At 44.6% G+C, this 17,146-nt stretch overlaps 1 protein-coding gene across 3 annotated transcripts in view; it reads right to left on the minus strand.

Moving 5' to 3' along the window:
• Positions 1–292: 292 nt before the first annotated feature.
• CEP162 (centrosomal protein 162) overlaps positions 293–17,146 on the minus strand; it is an 857,607-nt gene continuing 840,753 nt past the window's right edge. For all 3 annotated transcript variants that reach the window (XM_085611039.1, XM_085611040.1, XM_085611038.1), the window contains one exon: positions 293–1,841. In XM_085611039.1, coding sequence (XP_085467165.1) covers positions 1,623–1,841 — 219 coding nt within the window. In that variant the 3' untranslated portion in view covers positions 293–1,622. The remainder of the gene's footprint in view (positions 1,842–17,146) is intronic.

The following is a 17,146-nucleotide window of genomic DNA, read 5'->3' on the forward strand; positions in this document are numbered from 1 at the left end:
GCAGATAATGTACAGAGGGACGGTAATAGGTGCCATTTATATTGATTGGTCTGTTGTGCTCCCTGTACATTTTTAGCCAACTGTGCCTGAGGCCTGCATTGCTCTGTTGAATACACCATCATTGATTGCAATGGAAATGCCTACTTTGTTTTGAAGAAAAAAAAAACAATGAAATGTTCTAAAATAAAAAAATATATATTTCAGCAGGAGAAAGCTTGTGCATAGGAGAAAAAAACTCAAAATGATTTCAAGCCGTAAAGCATGGATTGAAAAAAGAGAACATACACTCATCATAGGAAAATACACTATATTAAATAAACGTAGTCATGGATTTAAAAAACAAACTTTCATATATACATTTATAACAAGACAACACAAAATAATTAAAAACACTTACAAATCTTGCTACATGATGAGGTACTGAAGTGTGACCGGTTTAAAGCATCAGAATTTGTAACTTTAAGGATACTAGTCAAGTAATTCATACAACTATACAACATCCTGCATGACCTCGGAAGGTGGAGGTAATTTCCTCTGCATCACTGGCATCCAAGTAATATTCTGGACTCATGACCCCTTGTCTATGGGGTCACGTCTGAAGGGTAAATGTATATTCATTGCGGCCACCCCTGCTCAGGACCCTATGTATTGTACGAGTTGCAATTTTGAGGTCAATGCACCTTACCTTTGAAATGTAGTGAGACACTGAGTATGTGAAGAACTAATCTATATCACCCTGCCCTTCTGGGAAACGGGGTAGATTCAATAACAATGTATTAGTGGTTTCAAAGGGTGGTTGTTAACCCCTACAAGATCGAATTCCGCTAAAACATTATAGTGTGAGCATTAAGGACACAATGCGGAGCCTTTTTATCGTGTGCAACGGACACAACTATGCACAGTGTTTGACTGCAAATGAGTTTCTATGCAGGATTTGCTAATCTGATGGACGTTTGAAATACAGCACATAGGACATCCTTACCATTGCCCCTTGCATAATCCCTCTAAAATGGTGGTAGATGTGACAATTCGGTTGCTTCCAATACAGCAATAAACTGCTGATACTTTGATGACCAGGAAACTGGAAAAAAGCAGCTCTTGGAGACCAGTGCACTGCAGCCCACTGCTTTTTGCAAACTGTGTCAATGCTGATTGCATCCTCGAGGGCTTTATAGCCTGGACACTTCAGGAAACAGGAAAAAAAGACAGATAGACATATAGACGACAGGGGAACAGAAGCGTGCATTGAAGCAGCAGCTTTTGGGTGTTGCTTTAAGTATGGTGTGTTGACCTTGTTTCAACAGGAGTCCCTTGTGCTCCATAAGCCCCAGGTAAATCCTTAAGCCGACGCCATTGGTATGATGCGCCTGACCGAGCAGAAGGGGAAACTGCTTCAGGCTCTCATTTCAGTGTCTCCAAATTTCCCTGGGCTGCACTGCCGCTCATATGTTGTAGTAGTTGTGAATCCCTGGTTTTAACTATTCCATACCTTATGTGACATAAATTCATTTTTTACAGTACACAGGAATAGTCTCTGCATTTCAAGGCACATCATCTCTGATGGTAGGTCCCTGGGTGGATGGATACAGAAGTTGGGCTCCACTCCGCGAATCATCTTCAAGTCACGCATTCCAAAACATTTCAGGAGGGTTAGGTGGAGCGGAGGCCCGAGCTGGAATAACAACACCCTGCCGTTGCAGTTCGCGCAGTACATCCAGTATGGAGTCCAATTCAATTCTGAACTGCTGCAGCTCTTGGTTCTTCGAGTGAGCAAGCACCTTCCACTTTTCCACTTCTTGTGTCTGTTCTTCTTCCACAACTGTGCGTGTCTGCCGAATAACCTGCAAAACAAAAAAGAAGCAACTTCTCAATATCAATAGTTCAGATTAATATTTGTCCCTCTCTTGCTTCACATTATACTGTTAGAAACGTGAAAGCGTTGGCCAGGTGTAGAGAGATGTGACTGGGTGATCCCCAGGCAGGCCTTTTAATGCTCCTGGCCTGTTGAGAAGCAAAGTTCCCAATACTCAATACCGCCTAGAGGTCGACTTGCAGAGTTGTGGGCACTTTCATACTGGCAACAGGCCTCGTGAAAGTCCATTAATTTTTTTTTATTTCTCCTGTAGAAGAGGCAGTGACCATATCTCCCCCACTCTCCGCCGGCCGCTAATGGTGTGGAAAAAGTAAATGAATGTATTATAAAGATGGCCTTCGCTGGTATGCAGAGAAACATAACAAAACTAGGGGTTACAGAAACATTTACAAAAACATTTCTTATACTCATTAAAGATAAAATGCATTAACTAAACGCCACTGTGAATATTATAGACAAGGTGTGTCCATCATAGGTCCAGAAGGGAAGGATCCAGGCCAGATTTTAAGATGACGATGCACTATGTAGTTAGCATTGTTTAAAATACCATAACATATGTTTAAAAAAATCTGGTATTCATCTGAAAAACAGCTAAAGTACAGTTTTAGTTCCAACTTAAAGCAAAAAAAGAACCCAAATTTGCCAGTTATGGTTTGCTCCGCAATCCAGAACTCTTACAACAGCAATGCAAACCATAACTTGCACAATACATTTAACACAGGCACAATACTGGGGTTCCAGGAAATGTTTTAAACTGGAGTGCAAACTAGGCGTGCCAGGGACCCACCGGATGCACGAAACATGTTGACCTTATTGCACTTTCACATCACTTGCACGGACTGAGAGCAGTGGGAGCATACCTATCCCTCCTACATATTTGTTTTTACGATAGGCTCCAGTCCCTTTGATTTAAATTGAGCTTCCGGACCCTTGAATAAAATTGTGTCAGGGTTCCGGTGAGGTAATTTTATCTTCACACACACACACATTTTCACGAGGCCCACACACCCGCATGCCCAACTGCGGCACCTCCAATAAAAGATCTCCGACAAGGAGCCCTCTCGCGGGGCCTGTGGGGAACTGCAGCACCACCCCCACGAGGAGCAACGCCCGATGATGAAGCACGACACCCGCAAGGGTGTGTGAGGGCACCAATTTCAAAAGGAGGAATTCCCCTATCTCTATTTCTATCCCACCTACTCTACCTCTAGACACACCTTATCTCAACTAGAGTAAGTTGCAGAATCTTTCCCCCTTTTTTCTAGGAACAGCTCCATCCATTGTGTTGACATGTCCTTGGATATTCGCCAGGCTTTTGACACACTAGACTGGGACTATATGATAGCAGCATTGACCAAATTCGGCATTCCACCAGGATATACTAGATGGGTGAAATTATTGTATACAGTACCCACAGCCAGGGCTCGTACGAGGCCTTATATTTCTAATTCTTCCAAAATCTCGAGAGGGACACAACAGGGATGCCCCCTTTTGCGGTTTCTGTTCATGCTCCCCACTGAGTCTGTTGCACAACTGTTAGAAAGTGGGTTATTAGTAGTGGTAAATATGCATCTACCACTGGCAATAACGCCAATAATTTATTCCTATGCTCATCCCTGGGTAGCTTGTCTGCGAGCAAGCAGGCTTAATTTAGGAAACGGGTATGTAAAGCATTTAAAAACACCAATTTAGTAAATAATTACGACACAACACACAATAAAAATCCAACATCAATTTATAAAAATAGGAAATAGTTTTGACACCAAAATGACAAAAATTCAATGTAGGAAACCAGAGATGAGAATTTTAAAAGAATTATCACTTTCTAGTGCTTAAAAGCCCATAGCTCAACTGTGGAACATCTGGTCATGCTTGACCCGGACTAAGTCAAAGTTTCAGGCTGACCGCAATGAAGCCCTGCTTGGATACCCCTTGCGGTAGGTCTGGGTCCAAATTTTCTCTTCTGACTTAGAAACTTTTCTGGAGCTTTTTCTGACGGGGACCCTCGGTGCTCTTCGCCAGACCGGATTTGGTGAGGGTTTGCCGGCTTGCTTTTCAAGAAAGTCCCAGCCAAACGCTGGAAGTCGAACCTCAGGAGCTTTTAACGGGACAAACCAATAGGTCAGGCAGGCTCGTGGTTGAAGGTGGCCAGCTTGGCTCTCGCGGTTGAGTCGGTTCCCTTATGGAGCTTTTTACCAAAGTTGCTCCAAACTTTTGGAACTTCTTCCTGAAGTTCCTCTTGAGGGTCCAAAAGTGTCCAAAACACAATCTAAGGGTCTGGAAATTACAAGATGGTCCTCGAAAGGTTGGGACCACAATTCCCACAATGCACCTGGACTTACAAGTCCACTGGATGCACCTCTCATATATTTATTCAATGTTCTCTTGGGTCAAGCAGGAGAGCACTCCTGTCCAATAAGGTACATGAGCAGCACCCCTGAGCATGACCACTTTCTTTAAAGTGTAGCATAATCATCTCCCAGAAAGCACCGTTCCTCCAAAACTCTGTATGGCTGAAATCTCAGCAGAGGAGCAAGAACTAGTTAAACCAACCTCCAATTTGGCTCACTTCCATACCTATACTCCCCCTAAGATCCGCAGATTCCTTCCTTAAGTCTCCATCTGGCTGGGTCAGAGGGGATGGGGGGAGATGGACCTGGCATTCCCTGCCTGCACTATTCCTCCTTTGAAGCTTCATCCTTTACAACTCCCTCCCCCAGCTCTGGAATTCCTGTGTAGCAGAGCTCCCTCCAACAGATAGCATCTCCTTGGATGAGCCACTTTCAAAGCAACTTAGCTAATCCTGTGAACTCTGACCAATCAGGGAGACCACAGGAAGGCCGAATTTTGGCTTAAAGGCAAGAAAGTCTTGTAACATTTTCTGTATACTTTAGGATAAAAGTAACAATGGCATATTGTTGGATTTATCAATACCATTCTCCTAAGTTCTTGAACGGTATTTTATTTAATGCCTATCAACATTTATAAATTCATAAACTACTGCCATGTTATCCTGTGGGGCTAGGCATCTATAATGGGGACTTTTGCCATCATCAGGGCTTATAAAAAAATCTTTTATAAGGGTCCTCCTCATAATTACATAACCCCCCCACCCCTGGGACACCTAGGGGAGACCCTGGGGGTACCTAAAATGCCACAATATTGTAGTTTAACACTTTTTAAGTGCCCCTACAACCAAATTTGAGTTTGGTCACAATCTCCATTTAAAAGCAGTGCTGCAACACAGGGCTGCTGGTCTCTAAACTGCCATGCCCTATTATATACTAGGGACTTAAAGGTAGTTTTAATCCCCTCTGCCCTATTATCTACCAGGGACTTATAAGGTAGGTCATGACAATTATAGGTGTACCCTACACATAGTGTACCCTAATGCACGTGTGTGTTTTCATTATAACTGTGGGTGCTTTCACATTGCACTGGGCCTGGGCCTGACAAGCAGAGCCGAGGGCACTCTCACAGTCTGGAATCCAGCATCTAGGGGTCTCAAATGGGGCAAAAGGTGGAGGGACACTGCAAACAGGTCCTGATTTCCAACAACAACTAATCAGACAGGAAGCCATTGCATGTGGGATATCCATAGTCCTCATGATACATTCAGTGTCTTTATATGCAGACTGCATGATTTTATACCTCAAAATCTCCAGGAAGGCTTCACAGGGATGGCTTAGCTACTAGCTGAATTTGGGGCGTTATCAACGTTACAGATAAATGCACACAAATCATGTGCATTCTCCTATGATAAAACCTAAACAGACGCTACACTGCCATTAGGGAACACCGTTATACATGTGGCCACACATACATTCCAGTATTTAGAGATTCAAATCTACCGGGAATCACAGGATCTGCTCAAAGGCAACCTCGTCCGTACAGTCAAATCACTGTGCTCCCAAATCGACCTCTGTCAGCGGCCAGGAGCCTGGCAGTGGCAAAGATAGTCATGCTACCGCGCCTGCTGTATCGCTTCATAATCCTGCCAACTGTAGTACCGGTATGGGCGTTTAGAATGTTGAACACCATGCTAGTTTAGCTACCCTGCGAAGTTACAATTACCGACTGATGTGGGTGGTCTGGGAGCCCCTGATTTTAAAGCATACTGTCTGGCTGGGCATTGGCTGTCCTACTGGTTAGCTGGCCATAATCTGATGGAAATCGGATACACGGCTTAAGAATAGGCTGGGTCACATGGCTGAAAAGAATAGGCCGGTTCCTCTCTGGCTGCTGTGGTCTGGCACGACCGTGCCTCAGACAGGCTCTCTCCTGTGCATTGCCTTGACATATTAGAAGATGGAAAGAAAATACACAAATTTCATGGTTCCATATGCACCAAAAATTGTGTGGTCTCCCCACCTCCTCAGGTACACTAACAGCACACAGACTGAGCCTGTAGGAACCGGAGGTGGTATTGACGGTGGGATCCTTATTCCAAGATGGTGTACTGTTAACACACTCTGATTTTGCATACACACATGGGCTGACGTAGGACATCTTTCTTACCCACCACGGTATCCTTTGGTATATACAAAGATACTGGGCACCTGAGGGGAGGGAACTCATGAACCACTTCAGGCATTCTACACTATGGGGCATAGCAGTCACCTAGTACGTTGGCTCTGCCAGGGGCTCCGAACCCATTTTCTGGCTCCACTTTCTTTACTAAAGGTTAAATGTGAAGTGGATATTTTCCTTGACCTTCCGGAGAAAGATTCGGCCACAATGTTAGCGTATCCCGCAAAATTCTTAAGCAACTCAAGATTTAAATTCATTCACTTTTCTTTTCTACATAGAGCATACCTAACACCACATAGAGTTAGCCGTATGTTCCCGTCGGCCTCTTCAGTATGCCCTCGCTGTCTCACGGTACATGGCGATCTCATGCACATGCTATGGTCAATGCCCATCATTGACCGCATACTGGGCAGAGATTTTGGCAACATTAACAGATCTGACTGGCATCACACAATGGAATACCCCAGAACGCTGTTTATTAGGACTGTATCATAGACCAAAGAGTTCCAAAATGGCATTACGGTTTATTGACTTGGCCCATTTACTGGTCAAAGCGACTAATAACTAGACGCTGAAAATCCCCAAAAGCTCCACATCTGATTCTATGGCGAGAGGAGGTCATTCATGCACTGGGGACAGGCAGAGTGTGGAGCGATACTGCTGGAAGAATATAGGGGGTTGCGAAGGACACTTATTTCACTCGAAAGGGATCGCCCTCTTGGAATGGTTCAAGTTACAGGATGAGGCTTCTGAAAAGGAGTAGGAGATATGATTATTCTACCTATACCCCTATGGATATCTAGCTCATACCAAGTCCCCTCCTTCGTCCCCCTCCCACTATTAACCTAGGCATTCATACTACCCCTTTTGTACATCACTACCACATACAGTCGTCAGCTCCCTCTCTTTAGCACCAGATATACCCTGGTACTCTCCTATCACTCAGCATGCATCGCAGCTGTCCCCATCGGCTTCCATAAATGATTCTTAACACACCAGTACTCTCATATGGGTGACATGGTTCAATAGTTTTTTGGGGAAAAGGGTGCAGTTTGAAATGCATTATTTTATGACAATGGTTTCCTTAACACGGACTGACATATAGATATTTATCTATATTATGTTTTGCGGACAAATACGATATACATTGTTTTTGCATAATGACTCAACTGTGTTATTGCAATGTGACTATCAAAAGAAATAAGGTGTGTGTTAAAAAAAAATAAAAAATGAATGGGTCAAAGTTTTCGAACGAATCCAGTTAAAACAATAAAAAAAATTAACAAAATAGTAACAAAATGAAGAGCTAATAAGCAAAGAAATCATAGTAACAATGGGGAAGAGTGGAGTAACAAATTAAGTAACTTTATTTTTCATAATAATCCAGGTTTCTTGGTCAGAATACAGCCCAATGCTTACCAAGGATTCTCATGTCGTTTAAATAAAATACAGTAAACTCTTCTTCCAGTTTTCAGTGAGGATTATCAAGTGGTGCACATTACAAGCTAGTAAAAGCAAATCGAGAACCCTTGGCAAAAAACGTAAACACTATCATTTGAAAGTCATTTGTTAGTCACTAACACTTACCCTTCCAAAGCTCACCCTTTCAGAACAATAAAAGCACTAGAGGGTTTTGCTAAGTGCACTCTTTTCAAAAGTATTTGTACTTTCAAACGCTACTAACAGACACAGCATTCAGAAGGCACCGGGGCACAGCAAAGCTTACGCAGAAACGTCTTCAATATCTCAAACAAACATTTTTCTGCTTACTACAATAGAGGGGAATCTCACTTTGCTTACATTGGGGGCATACCAGGGCTGAACACAAGGAATTCATTCAAATCTCGCACGACTGAATATGCATTATTTACCATTGTATAAAGTAGTTTGTGAGTTTTACATGTAGAATTTGATACAAAAAATGAGCAGGGAACCTGGCAATTACAACACAAAAGATAAAACCCAGCCTGTGCCACCGTCGCCATCTACAATGGAGAGAGCCCCCAGCTGCTCTAGACACTGTACCTCTGAACCCACTGCACGCAACCTGCGTCAGGAATGCTCTTTCTGTCCCCTTATGTCCCCAGTGACACGTTTTTCTGATACTATGTAATGATCGCCCCGATGAAAAGTTGCAGTTGCTGCGAGCAGAGCCGACAGTCTAGGTCCGTGGACCCTCTGAGGATCCGCAGCTCTTGCACTGGGCAGAGTAAACAAAGGTCATTCAGGTTTATGTTTCACATCTGGGCCCTTAATGCACGGCCTGCGGACTGTCTGCAAACCAACTGGCAAGATACACAATTTATTTAACTTTTCAAAGCCTCTTCAGCGAAGTTTTGTAATACAAGTCTCGACAAAAGTATTGATGACAAGTTTGGGATAATTCTGATAAGCAGCTTTTTGTAGCTTTCTGTCGCAGAGAGCGAAAATTCCTATTGCAGATGGAAGAAAAAGTGACTCACTTTCGTTAACATGGATTAGATAAATTCATTCCACAGAACGGGGAGGAAGGAGGATCACTGAGGAATCTGTGGCTTGATAGATTAGACAATAAAAAGCTTTACCGGAGGAAAGTAACTTTTTCCTCTGGTGGATACTACTAATCGCAAATTCCTCCTTCTTGTTAATAGATACCCAAGCAGTACTTCCCCAGGTTGTGGGTCTGTGGAATGGCTCAGGCCAGGGAATCCTGAATGACTGACCTGGCAAAATGCTCTTCCCACGGGACATGACTATCAACAATAATGTTTTGTGAACGTGTAAAATGATGCCCACGTTGCTGCTTGGCAAGAATGGCACACTGCACACCAGCAGCCTTTGCTTTGGTGGCGTAAGCGCAAAGGCCTTCTGAAGGCTGTTTATTAGCCAGCCCATATCAGATCTTAATGCTTAACCCCTTCCCCGCTCATGACGGAACCGTTCCGTCATGAGCCACGGTTGGCGTGTGCTCATGACGGAACGGTTCCGTCATGACAATCCTGTTGGCGGCCGCTCCGCCTGCGCGGCGCTGTTTCCCCGCCTGTGCGGGGCGACAACGCAAATGGGCGGAGTCATGACGGAACCGTTCCGTCATGAGCACAGCTCAACTGTGGCTCATGACGGAGCGGCTCCGTCATGAGCACAGGCCCACTGCGCTGCCCCCCTGCCCCCCCCAGCGCTGCAGCGGAATGTCCGCAGCAGCGAAGGGGTTAAGACAATCCATCTGGAGAGGTTTCTCTTTTTTCGCCTCAGAGAAACCCACAAAGTGCTGACCGTTCACCCAATGTTCCTTAGTGCGATCCGCGTAGAAATTCTGGGCTCTCTTGGGATCGAGGTGATAAGAGTCTCTCCATCTCTTTAGATGGATCAAGAGGTTAGTTGGCAAGGTGATAGGCTGACCTATGTGGAAGGGTGTGATGACCTTTGACAGGAATGTTGCTTTTGTCCGCAGTACCAGCTTGTCTAGGAAAAAATGGTATACAATAGAGGGAGAGACAGTGTTTGTAGCTCACTCACGTGATGAGCTGATGTGATTGCTATGAGGAAGAAGGTCTTCAGTGCGAGGAGGTGGATTGAATAGCTGTGCACTGGTTCAAACTGAGCACATATGACATACGTGAGAACCAAATTAAGGTCCCATTGAGGCATCACAAAAGGCTTAGGCAGGAGCATATGAATACGAGCTTTCCAGAAACACATGACAAGTGATAGGTGATTTGAACAAAGATGGCTGATAAGGTAGGCATAAATAGGCCAAAAGTGCTGATAAATTACCTTTACCAGTCGCTATAGCAAGGCCTTGCTAAGTCAACAAAACACAAAAAAATAGTAAGTCAGTTAACTGTTCCTGTAAATGTTAATTAGTATAACAGAAAGGAACACCATACAACAAACTTCTCCCAGCGTCCTGCGTAAACAGTTTTGGTGGAGGGACCCCTGGCTGCCAAGATAATACCAACTACTTCAGAAGGAAGATTGTGCAGTACAATTCCCTGCTGATGTGGCACTAGGTCCTTCTGAAGGGGCAGCAAGAGAGGAGGACAGGTGCTCACCGCTAATAGTTATGGGTCCCACACTCTCCTTGCCCACTCTGGGCCACCGGGATGTTTTTGGCCTGGTCCTTCCTGATCTTCTTGAGAACTCTGGGCAGGATAGGTAGAGGCAGGAAGGCATACAAGAGTCCTGAGCTCCAATAGAAAAGAAAGGCATTTCCGAGCAAGACCTGCCTTAAGAACTGCAGTGCGCAGAAGGTTAGGTGCTGTACCTTATCTGCGGTGACGAAAATATTGACCCAGGGCTCTCTCCATTGTTTGAAGAAGCTCTGTTCCACCTTGGTGTACAGCTGCCATTCATAATCCACTAGGCAACTTCAGATGAGTTAATCCGGCCATGCTGTATAAAGATCCTGCCAGGTGACGTGCAACCAGGGAGACGCCCTGCCTATTTAGGCACAAGGCCTCCTGGCACACCACCCACTACCCTACTTTGCCTTCTTTCTTGCAGTACCACATTGCGGTAGTGTAGTTTGTAAGAACCTGTACTTGTTCTCCCTTGATAATCGGAAGGAATGCTTTTAGTGCCTGTAACTCCAGCACGTTGCTGGGGAGATGAGCTGCTGGCAGACACCAGAGTCCTCTGAATGCCACCTCTACCAGACGACCTTCCCAACCCAGTAACAATGCATCAGTCATGGTCATTAGGTCTGGGTGGAACAGGGGGATGGGTCTACCAGCAGACCAATTACTGACTAGCAGCCGCCACTAAAGATCTTTTGCAGTCTCCTCTGACACCTGGAAGGAATCTGAAAGGTTAGTGCTGAGCTCACTGAGACGTCAGATCCCACTACAGTGCTTGCATGCACCACTTAATGTGGTCCACCGGCAGGATGCTGGTGGACTCAGAGCCACTCTTACTGAGACCAGGTAAAGGGTTGAAACATTGTCATCGTAGCCCTAATGTCCTGGACCTGTTGAGGGAGGGAAGGCTTGGAATAGCACGGTGTCCAGGATGGCTCCAACAAAGAGAACCATTGAGAAGGAGTCAGGTGGGACTTCAGCACATTGATAGAAAAGCCTAAAGGTGTCAACAGTGCGCCGTCATCTAGAGGTGGTTTACGACTGTTTGGACAAGCCCTTCTTCAAGCAGCCTGTCATTGATGTATGGGAAGACTAGTATTCCACACCTCTGTAGATGAGTAGCGACCATCCTCTTTGTGAACACCCGAGGGGAACTGGTAAAGCCACAGGGGAATTGGCAGTGCTCATGACCTACCCGAAACCGCTGGTAGCGCCTGTGACTTAGAGCAAGGCTAGGCAAAAAGAACATTCTTTATCCAAAAGTTAACGAGTTTCAACTCACTAGCTGGGGGTGTATTCAGGAATGCACTGGGTTTCAGTTGGCTGGTAGAGGCCTGTACCACCAGGTTTTCTGGAGAAAGATGCTGGAGGAGGAAGGCAGGATCTTCCAGTACAGGCCAGTGTTCCCTTGCAATCTGCCTATTCACTGGAAGAGAGGATCCTGGCTTTTCCCAGGTGCCCAACGGTGTGTTCATGAGGGCCTCGCTGAAAGGAAAAAAGAGGCTCTTGCATTGTTTATCCTGGGACAAGGACATCTATTAAGATGTTTGTTGTGACCTCAGTGGTGGACAGGGTGAGGTCTAAAACTTCAACTGCTCTCTTAATGACAGTGACAAAGAAGGTAGAGTCTTCTATAGTCACATTAGGTGGGGTGAGCCAAGGCCAGTGCCAGGTGATTTGTCTAAACCATAGGCGTCAGGCAGGGCTAGGGCTAAAAATAGGTTTTCGTCGTAATATGGTGTCATGGTGTCGTCATCATCATCGGCATAATCATGAGATTTCTGCAGAAGTGACTTGGGGTGAAAGTGTGGGTATAGGCAAGGTCAGTGTGACATCAACAAAAGTCACTCCAGGTTCGCTTCAGAATCTGACAGAACTATTGTCCCTCCCCCCTCTGGCATTGGTGGAGACGTCAGCGCTTGGGGCTGCGGTGTGGGCTGTAGCACCATAGGGGGCATCAGCATTGAGCCCGAAGCTGGAGGTCAAGTGGCATGGTCAGAATCTGGAACAGGTCTGCTGATGGTAGACTGACTATAGTTCATCACAGATCCTTGGGGCCTTAAGGTGCACCAGCGTGTTCCGGTCAGGTGCCGAATATTCTGTCCGTGGCCTCCTTAAACTCCATTATTTACTGCAGCATGCCATGGAGCCAGGGAAGTCGGACCAAATTGTAAGGATGGTAGAAATAAGTTCCGGGTGCGAGACATAGTAGGCGATCTTAGAGTATGACGTAGTGAAGCTGTGTTTAAGATTTCTTGTGCTTCTTCGATTTTTGGGATTTACTGGAGAATCTCGATTTCGATGAGGATCGTTCACGAAAAGGGCCTCAGAAGTGAGAATGCATCTGCACCCCTGACTTTGACCGGGATATTTCACAATGTACACCTTGGCCTCATGGTCTCGGATGGCCTTCGGGTGCATCTTGACACATTTCGCGCATAACGCAGAGACAGACTTTGTGAGGGTCCGTCACTGACATCTGTTTGTGTCAATAATGCTTGGTTTGAAAACTGTCGCTTTAGGAGGAGACGTACCTAGCACACTGGAAACATTTTTGAAAGAAAAGTACTGTTGAGTCTGACAGGACTTGAGAGAGCAAGTTCCAGATCTATGTCGGAAGGCACGGAAATAAAGGAACTGATGCCAGCGCAGTGAGGTGGGAATAATGTAGGGCCCCGATGGCACATTTGGGGCGGGATGGACCAGATGCAAAACTGCATGATGCCAACTACAGACACAGAAGGGAACTGCTATGAAATATCTCCTGATCCAGTCTGGCGCTGGGGGATTTCACAAGGTGAAGAATCATTGGTTAGAAGTATCCATCAGAATAGGAAATGCAATACCAAAACTCCCCTTTCTCTTGCTCTAGAAGGATATTCACAAAAAACATGACATGCCAAATGCCATGCAGACTGACAAAACAGCACCAAGGTATTAATAAACAAACAAAAACAAAAAAAAAGAACGCCTCTTTGATTCACAGTGAGTGTAACCATAACTAGGAAGTCACAACTTTCAGACTTTCTGGAAAGGGCTGAGTTCAGATTCATTCATGCAGTTCAGTCAGTTCTAGCGGCTGTGATTGCTAAACTCATTCAGGCTGTGTGCCACAAAGCTATCAGTGCTGTCATTTCATTGGATATTAAGGCCGCATTTCACACTTTTGATTACCCAAAAGTCTGAGAATGCTTAAATCCTGATGAAGGTGTGGATAGCAGGCTCAGCTGTATACTACATTTCATCCTTTTTAAGTGGATGTTACCGTCGCTTCGTGGTCACCGTTATGTATAACTAAATGGGTGCCTCAGGGCCATCACCGAGTTCTGCAATGTTCACATTTAAGTGTGTTGGCCACCCTTACTTTGAGCTGTCTGCTTCAATTGTTTATGTCTGCATGTGATAGATTTCCCCAAGAATCACTGCTACTAACCCTGCATCTCTTCATACAACACCAAAGACAGGTCAATTTGGCATCTCTTCCTGTTTAGAACAAACATTCTTAAAAATGAAAGGGCAAAAAGATCGTAGTAGTCACCCATAGCGATAAACATAAACTGGCATTCCCCAGTGTGCCTGCAGTGTCAGGGTAGTTTGGGCTGTCCCGCACTGAAACACAGAAGCTCGCATGGTTGGTTGTCCCTGCTGCCCATTCACATAGTTTGATGGTGTTAGTGGATGTGGACTGACAGCAGTGAAGAGAGGAGCTTGGCTTAGAGAATTCTGAATTTTCAATCAATGGTATCACACTGTTGTGTCCTACTTTAGTGTCGTGTGTCTCGTGGTTTCGAGTGTACCTAAGGTGAGTGTGTGTGCGTGCATGGAATGTCATAGTCTCTGTGACATTCGGGTTCTGGGAGTTGCTCTTAGTCTGGCTTAGGATGTGGAGGTGTATCCTGGCGCTCACCTGTTTCATACTTTGTTCTTAATAAAGAACTTGTGACTTACTACAAAGCGTACCGACCATCACTTCAATTGGCGACGATTGGGATTGGAGTAGCGGCGTGCGAAGGATTTAAAAAAAAAAAAAAAAACGGAAGAAGTCGATATTTTTTTTTTTGTTATTGTGGGTTTCCTTCTCAAGTATTTGCCATCGGGACGGACGACGGTGGACGGAAACAAGAAAAAAGCAGGAAAAGGAACTTGTTTCTTACTTGTCTGTCCAGAAGAGTCTCGGACGGTTGGAGGGTCCGCGCTGTTGGCGAGATACGAATCGCTGTGGAGATTCCGGAACTGTACACGCGAAGCGCTCCTGACGTAAGAGGAACATCTGGACACATCAGAAGCATGCGCAGTGTTTAGGAATACTTCTACGCAGCCACGCAAGGTCACGTTGCGTGACCCAACGTGGCGGCCATTTTGTTTTAATCAATTTCAGCGTTGGTTACCTAGCAACACGTTCGTACGGCGAATAAAAGTAACCACAAGGTGTTTGAAGTAGCGGAGCGCTGCGGAAACAGGTGAGATTGCCGGGGGAATACCCCAAATAAAGAATTTAGGACCAGAACTTAAGTTGCTGTTATAAATTAAAAAAAAAAAAGAAGAAAGATTGAAAATGAGTGAAGGGGATAACGAAGGAAATCCCACAAATATAGAGATGGCACATCAGAATTATTCAATAAGTAACCCACACACCTTTTGGGCAACAGGAGCAGAACCAGGTATAAAATGGTTAGAGTGGAAAGAATATTTTATTAACTATATCTCGGCTGTGGATGAAGCGGGGAAAATGAAACCAGAGCAGAAAAAGAGAATACTTCTACATTCCTTAGGACCTATGGGGCTGAAAACTTACTCAAGAATGTCCAAAGTGTCAGATGCAAATTTAAATACTTTTGAGAACGCAATAAAAGATATGGACAAGTATTTTGCCCCGAAGGTATGCATAGGTGTAATTAGGCACAGATTTTTTCAGAGGAAGCAAGCCAAAAATGAGACTGTTGATGACTGGTTAGATGATTTGAAGAAATTGGCGATAGATTGCAAGTTTGGTGATCTACATGATGACTTAATTAGAGATCATTTGGTTATGCATAATAACAATTCGCCTCTACCAGATCGCTTATGGGTGAATGGGGATGCACCACTGGAGGACGTACTGGCCATAATGAGGAAGTCAGAAATGTCTGGGAGATGTGCGACAGTGGTCAAGGCAGCAGAGAAAGATCCGGAAAAGGCGACAGAGGGATTATTTAAAATTCAAAGTAAAGCTAAACCAAATTTTCAACGTACGCAAGGGAGATGGACAAGTCAACCCATGAGGAGCCAAGCGAGAGATTTTAAGACTGAGGAGAGAAGATGCTATCGTTGCGACAGCAAAGAACATTTAGCTTTTAGCAAAATGTGCCCGGCTTTGAAGAAAAAGTGTGGTATTTGTGGATTGTTAGGCCATTTTAGCAAAATGTGTCGTAGGCGCAGCAATGTAAAGTACATATGGAATGATGAGGAGGAAGATGGTGAGGACGAGGAAGAATGTGTGAAGAGCGTGAGGGGAAGCTTCATGTTGAACATAGAGGATAATTCTATGGAGGGGAAACCTATTTGTGAGCTATCCTTGGGTGGAGTTAAAGTAATGGTGTATGCGGATTCAGGATCACCGTACACAATTATAAATGAAGAAATTTGGAAAGAAAAATTTGTAGGAAAAATTGGGAACCATTTAAACAAATCAGATGTAAATCCTGTGAGTTACACTGGTGAAAAAATTGACATGTTAGGTTTCAGATGGTTGACATTCCTATTTAAAGGGAGATCCACAAGAGGGAAATTGTACATAGCTAAGAGGGGACCGTCAGTGTTGGGATGGTTCGATCAAAAGGATCTGCATGTAATTCTTGATCCTAATAGTGTGGAAAAAGTGCTGATAATGGATGAGTGCAGTAAGATGAGTGAAATGTTGAGTAGGAAATTTCCTATGGTGTTCGGGAAAGTGCTAGGGGAGCTCAGAGGGTTTGAGCACAAAATAATACTGAGAAAGGATGCACAACCTAAAGTTCACAAAGCAAGACCCATTCCGATATTGATTAGGGATGAGGTAAAGAGTGAAATACAGAATTTGTTAAGCCAAGGAGTTATTGAAGAGGTGGAGACATCAGCATGGATTTCTCCGGTTGTCGTGGCCCGCAAGCCTAACGGAAAAATCCGGCTTTGCATAGACTTGCGCCATTTAAACAATAACATTGTTATAGAAAAGTTTCCTTTACCCAAAATCAATGAGATGGTTTCATCTTTGAGAGGGGCTACGTGGTTTTCTACCATTGACCTGTCTGCGGCTTACCATCAGGTTGTGTTGGAAGCAGATTCAAGGAGCCTCACAGCTTTTATTACGCCGTTTGGGTGCTTTCAATTCACACGAATGCCTTTTGGGCTGGCATCTGCTGCAGCAGTTTTTCAGAGACTAATGCACAGATTGTTTGGTGATGTTGAGGGTGTACGTTTTTTTCAAGATGACATTTTGGTAGCAGGGAAAGACAAACTGGAACATGATAAAAAATTGATTCAAGTTTTGGAAACTTTACAGTCAGTGGGGTTAACAGTTGAGTTAACTAAATGTAAATTCGGTCAGAGGAGTGTCTCGTATCTGGGGCACATTATAAGTGAGGAAGGGGTAAGACCTAAGCCAACATTGGTCGAAAACATCATTAGGTCACCAGCCCGTGTGTCTAAGGAAGAGATAAGGTCATTTTTG

The sequence above is a fragment of the Triturus cristatus genome, chromosome 6, assembly GCF_964204655.1.
Source record: "Triturus cristatus chromosome 6, aTriCri1.1, whole genome shotgun sequence".
Lineage (NCBI taxonomy): Eukaryota > Metazoa > Chordata > Amphibia > Caudata > Salamandridae > Triturus > Triturus cristatus.